At 45.9% G+C, this 6,026-nt stretch overlaps 1 protein-coding gene across 1 annotated transcript in view; it reads left to right on the plus strand.

Moving 5' to 3' along the window:
• Positions 1 to 251: 251 nt before the first annotated feature.
• The window catches only part of LOC133542609 (uncharacterized), a gene marked incomplete at its 5' end in the record, with an annotated part of 67,110 nt that continues 61,335 nt past the window's right edge, over positions 252 to 6,026 (plus strand). Inside the window, 3 exons of the mRNA XM_061886890.1 lie at positions 252 to 399; positions 3,696 to 4,046; positions 4,135 to 4,149. Coding sequence (XP_061742874.1) covers positions 252 to 399; positions 3,696 to 4,046; positions 4,135 to 4,149 — 514 coding nt within the window. The remainder of the gene's footprint in view (positions 400 to 3,695; positions 4,047 to 4,134; positions 4,150 to 6,026) is intronic.

Raw genomic sequence — 6,026 nt, forward strand, 5'->3', positions numbered from 1 at the left:
CGTATGTATGTATGTATGTACTATTTGTGTGTATGTATGTATGTATGTATGTATGTATGTATATATGTATATGTGTATGCATGTATATATGTATGTATGTATGTATGTATGTATGTATGTATGTATGTATGTATGTATGTATGTATGTATGTATGTGTGTGTGTGAGTGAGTGTACGTGTGTGTGTGTGTGTGTGTGTGTGTGTGTGTGTGTGTGTGTGTGTGTGTGTGTGTGTGTGTGTGTGTGTGTGTGTACCAGCTGACATGCTGCAGTGAGCATGGCTCCTGTGGTTGCAGAGGTGTGAAAGGTGGTTTTAGAACCAGGTGTTCTCATTGTGGGTCCAGAGCCACTTCTTCTTCGGAGGTTCACTTTGACGCAGGAACAAAGTTAATTGTGCTCGGTAAGTAGTCCTCTTTCTATAATGTGATGTCATTGTGACAATTGTAGTCATAGACCACTTAGGACTAATGAAGGTGGTGCTTTCACATGTCTTTGTTAGTACAAGGAGTTTGAGAACTGGGTGTAGTAGTGTGAGCACTAGAACTGGGTGTAGTAATGTGAGCACTAGAACTGGGTGTAGTAATGTGAGCACTAGAACTGGGTGTAGTAGTGTGAGCACTAGAACTGGGTGTAGTAATGTGAGCACTAGAACTGGGTGTAGTAGTGTGAGCACTAGAACTGGGTGTAGTAGTGTGAGCACTAGAACTGGGTGTAGTAATGTGAGCACTAGAACTGGGTGTAGTAATGTGAGCACTAGAACTGGGTGTAGTAGTGTGAGCACTAGAACTGGGTGTAGTAATGTGAGCACTAGAACTGGGTGTAGTAATGTGAGCACTAGAACTGGGTGTAGTAGTGTGAGCACTAGAACTGGGTGTAGTAGTGTGAGCACTAGAACTGGGTGTAGTAGTGTGAGCACTAGAACTGGGTGTAGTAGTGTGAGCACTAGAACTGGGTGTAGTAGTGTGAGCACTAGAACTGGGTGTAGTAGTGTGAGCACTAGAACTGGGTGTAGTAATGTGAGCACTAGAACTGGGTGTAGTAATGTGAGCACTAGGACTGGGTGTAGTAATGTGAGCACTAGAACTGGGTGTAGTAATGTGAGCACTACAAGTGGGTGTAGTAATTTGAGCACTAGAACTGGGTGTAGTAATGTGAGCACTAGAACTGGGTGTAGTAATGTGAGCACTAGAACTGGGTGTAGTAATGTGAGCACTAGAACTGGGTGTAGTAATGTGAGCACTAGAACTGGGTGTAGTAGTGTGAGCACTAGAACTGGGTGTAGTAATGTGAGCACTAGAACTGGGTGTAGTAATGTGAGCACTAGAACTGGGTGTAGTAATGTGAGCACTAGAACTGGGTGTAGTAATGTGAGCACTAGAACTGGGTGTAGTAATGTGAGCACTAGAACTGGGTGTAGTAGTGTGAGCACTAGAACTGGGTGTAGTAATGTGAGCACTAGAACTGGGTGTAGTAATGTGAGCACTAGAACTGGGTGTAGTAGTGTGAGCACTAGAACTGGGTGTAGTAATGTGAGCACTAGAACTGGGTGTAGTAATGTGAGCACTAGAACTGGGTGTAGTAATGTGAGCACTAGAACTGGGTCTAGTAGTGTGAGCACTAGAACTGGGTGTAGTAGTGTGAGCACTAGAACTGGGTGTAGTAATGTGAGCACTAGAACTGGGTGTAGTAGTGTGAGCACTAGAACTGGGTGTAGTAATGTGAGCACTAGAACTGGGTGTAGTAATGTGAGCACTAGAGCTGGGTGTAGTAGTGTGAGTACTAGAACTGGGTGTAGTAATGTGAGCACTAGAACTGGGTGTAGTAATGTGAGCACTAGAACTGGGTGTAGTAATGTGAGCACTAGAACTGGGTGTAGTAATGTGAGCACTAGAACTGGGTGTAGTAGTGTGAGTACTAGAACTGGGTGTAGTAGTGTGAGCACTAGAACTGGGTGTAGTAATGTGAGCACTAGAACTGGGTGTAGTAATGTGAGCACTAGAACTGGGTGTAGTAGTGTGAGCACTAGAACTGGGTGTAGTAATGTGAGCACTAGAACTGGGTGTAGTAATGTGAGCACTAGAACTGGGTGTAGTAATGTGAGCACTAGAACTGGGTGTAGTAGTGTGAGCACTAGAACTGGGTGTAGTAATGTGAGCACTAGAACTGGGTGTAGTAATGTGAGCACTAGAACTGGGTGTAGTAATGTGAGCACTAGAACTGGGTGTAGTAGTGTGAGCACTAGAACTGGGTGTAGTAATGTGAGCACTAGAACTGGGTGTAGTAATGTGAGCACTAGAACTGGGTGTAGTAGTGTGAGCACTAGAACTGGGTGTAGTAATGTGAGCACTAGAACTGGGTGTAGTAATGTGAGCACTAGAACTGGGTGTAGTAGTGTGAGCACTAGAACTGGGTGTAGTAATGTGAGCACTAGAACTGGGTGTAGTAATGTGAGCACTAGAACTGGGTGTAGTAGTGTGAGTACTAGAACTGGGTGTAGTAGTGTGAGCACTAGAACTGGGTGTAGTAATGTGAGCACTAGAACTGGGTGTAGTAATGTGAGCACTAGAACTGGGTGTAGTAATGTGAGCACTAGAACTGGGTGTAGTAGTGTGAGCACTAGAACTGGGTGTAGTAATGTGAGCACTAGAACTGGGTGTAGTAATGTGAGCACTAGAACTGGGTGTAGTAATGTGAGCACTAGAACTGGGTGTAGTAGTGTGAGTACTAGAACTGGGTGTAGTAGTGTGAGCACTAGAACTGGGTGTAGTAATGTGAGCACTAGAACTGGGTGTAGTAATGTGAGCACTAGAACTGGGTGTAGTAGTGTGAGCACTAGAACTGGGTGTAGTAATGTGAGCACTAGAACTGGGTGTAGTAATGTGAGCACTAGAACTGGGTGTAGTAATGTGAGCACTAGAACTGGGTGTAGTAGTGTGAGCACTAGAACTGGGTGTAGTAATGTGAGCACTAGAACTGGGTGTAGTAATGTGAGCACTAGAACTGGGTGTAGTAATGTGAGCACTAGAACTGGGTGTAGTAGTGTGAGCACTAGAACTGGGTGTAGTAATGTGAGCACTAGAACTGGGTGTAGTAATGTGAGCACTAGAACTGGGTGTAGTAGTGTGAGCACTAGAACTGGGTGTAGTAATGTGAGCACTAGAACTGGGTGTAGTAATGTGAGCACTAGAACTGGGTGTAGTAGTGTGAGCACTAGAACTGGGTGTAGTAATGTGAGCACTAGAACTGGGTGTAGTAATGTGAGCACTAGAACTGGGTGTAGTAGTGTGAGCACTAGAACTGGGTGTAGTAGTGTGAGCACTAGAACTGGGTGTAGTAATGTGAGCACTAGAACTGGGTGTAGTAATGTGAGCACTAGTACTGGGTGTAGTAATGTGAGCACTAGAACTGGGTGTAGTAATGTGAGCACTAGAACTGGGTGTAGTAGTGTGAGCACTAGAACTGGGTGTAGTAGTGTGAGCACTAGAACTGGGTGTAGTAATGTGAGCACTAGAACTGGGTGTAGTAATGTGAGCACTAGAACTGGGTGTAGTAGTGTGAGTACTAGAACTGGGTGTAGTAATGTGAGCACTAGAACTGGGTGTAGTAATGTGAGCACTAGAACTGGGTGTAGTAATGTGAGCACTAGAACTGGGTGTAGTAATGTGAGCACTAGAACTGGGTCTTTGTATTTCTCAGAGGCGGGCCAGGGTGTCACGCCCCCCACAGTCACTTTGCTTCCGCCTTCTCCTGAGGAGAACCCCGACCACAGGAACAAGGACAAGAGGACCAAGACTCTGGTCTGCGTGGTCACTGGCTTCTTCCCCGACCACGTGAGTGTGTGGTGGCAGATCGATGGCGGCGTGGTCACCAGTGGCGTGGCCACGGACGCCGAGTCCCAGCGAGACCACGCCCACTACGGGACCAGCAGCAGGCTGAGCGTGGACGCGGACACCTGGTTCACACCTGGCAGGGCCTTCAGGTGCACCGCCACTTTCTTTGACGGGAACCAGACCAGCTCTCATTCGGACACGGTCTACGGCATCCAGGGTAAGGACAGCACCAGCTCCGAAGTCGGATCCATCGAAAGTTCTTGTTTTCTAACCATCACCTTTTTACCTCCCACATGGTCAACAAGACACCATGACTAGAGGTAAATACACCGCCTCCTGTACCGTGACTATTGTAGTCCGTGTTTTTGTGGACTAATGTAGTCCCTGTGTGTGTAGACTAATGTAGTCCGAGTTTGTGTGTAGACTAATGTAGTCCCTGTGTGTGTAGAAGTCTACCTGAGGGTGTGACTAATGTAGTCCAAGTATGTGTAGAGGACTACCTGAGTGTGTGACTAATGTAGTCCCTGTGTGTGTAGAGGACTACCTGAGTGTGTGTCACACAGCCAAGATGTCCTACATAGTCCTCCTGGTGAAGAGCAACATCTACACACTGTTCCTCCTCTTCCTGCTTTGGAAGCACCAGGTTGGTCCTCCTATGTCAGGGGTCGGTTGAGGTGGGCGGGGTTGGAGGCGCGGGGGTGTAAAATATAGTCAGGAAGAGTCATGGATGCAAAGGATTCTGGGTATTTGTTGTGTTACTGAAATGTATTGTCATTCTTGTTTGGTGTGGGTTCACAGTGTGGTGCATAATAGTAAGAGTGTTAAAGTTGTTTATATCACAACCTTCAGTGTAACCTGTATCACCCAGTATGCCTTGCAGTTTAGTTCAGTTGAGTTTATTAAGGATCCCCATTGGTCTACAGCGCAGTGGAGACTATTCTTCCCGCGGTCCCGGCAAAAAACATCACACAACCACAAAACAAAAGATTAAAATGCAGTACAACATGATCCAATAATAAATCGTCATAATACGAAAATATCAACAACAAAGAACCAAAAACTACTAATAACTTTTGTTACATAATAATTTTCATACCAAAGATAAAAATAGCAATATAAAAATAGGTATCGTGTATACATTTTTGCAAAAATAAAACAAAGAACCAATGGCCTAAAACACATTAGTGTAGCAAAGACAAAGTATCATCCATCCATTTTCTGCTGCTTATCCCATAATCAATAAAATACTCAATAGTCAATAAAAACAGTCAAGACATGAGGTACAATCTAGAATAATCTATTTACGCAATACTTCTCCTTTTAGTCTATTCTTAAAGCCCACTCTGCTGGTGACTGATAGCAGATATTCCAGGAAGTGATTGGCCGATACTGAACAGTCTTTTTCAAAACATCACTTTTGGCTTTAAGACGAGTGAGAGCACCTCTTTGGGCTAGCCTGGTACCATAGTTGTGACCCTGGTACCCTAGTTGTGACCCTGGTACCATAGTTGTGACCCTGGTACCCTAGTTGTGACCCTGGTACCATAGTTGTGACCCTGGTACCATAGTTGTGACCCTGGTACCATAGTTGTGACCCTGGTACCATAGTTGTGACCCTGGTACCCTAGTTGTGACCCTGGTACCCTATTTGTGACCCTGGTACCATAGTTGTGACCCTGGTACCATAGTTGTGACCCTGGTACCATAGTTGTGACCCTGGTACCCTAGTTGTGACCCTGGTACCATAGTTGTGACCCTGGTACCCTAGTTGTGACCCTGGTACCCTAGTTGTGACCCTGGTACCCTAGTTGTGACCCTGGTACCCTAGTTGTGACCCTGGTACCCTAGTTGTGACCCTGGTACCATAGTTGTGACTGTCACTAGCCTGGTACCATAGTTGTGACCCTGGTACCATAGTTGTGACCCTGGTACCATAGTTGTGACCCTGGTACCATAGTTGTGACCCTGGTACCCTAGTTGTGACCCTGGTACCATAGTTGTGACCCTGGTACCATAGTTGTGACCCTGGTACCCTAGTTGTGACCCTGGTACCCTAGTTGTGACCCTGGTACCCTAGTTGTGACCCTGGTACCATAGTTGTGACTGTCACTAGCCTGGTACCATAGTTGTGACCCTGGTACCATAGTTGTGACCCTGGTACCATAGTTGTGACCCTGGTACCATAGTTGTGACCCTG

Source organism: Nerophis ophidion, linkage group LG24, assembly GCF_033978795.1.
Source record: "Nerophis ophidion isolate RoL-2023_Sa linkage group LG24, RoL_Noph_v1.0, whole genome shotgun sequence".
Classification (NCBI taxonomy): Eukaryota; Metazoa; Chordata; class Actinopteri; order Syngnathiformes; family Syngnathidae; genus Nerophis; species Nerophis ophidion.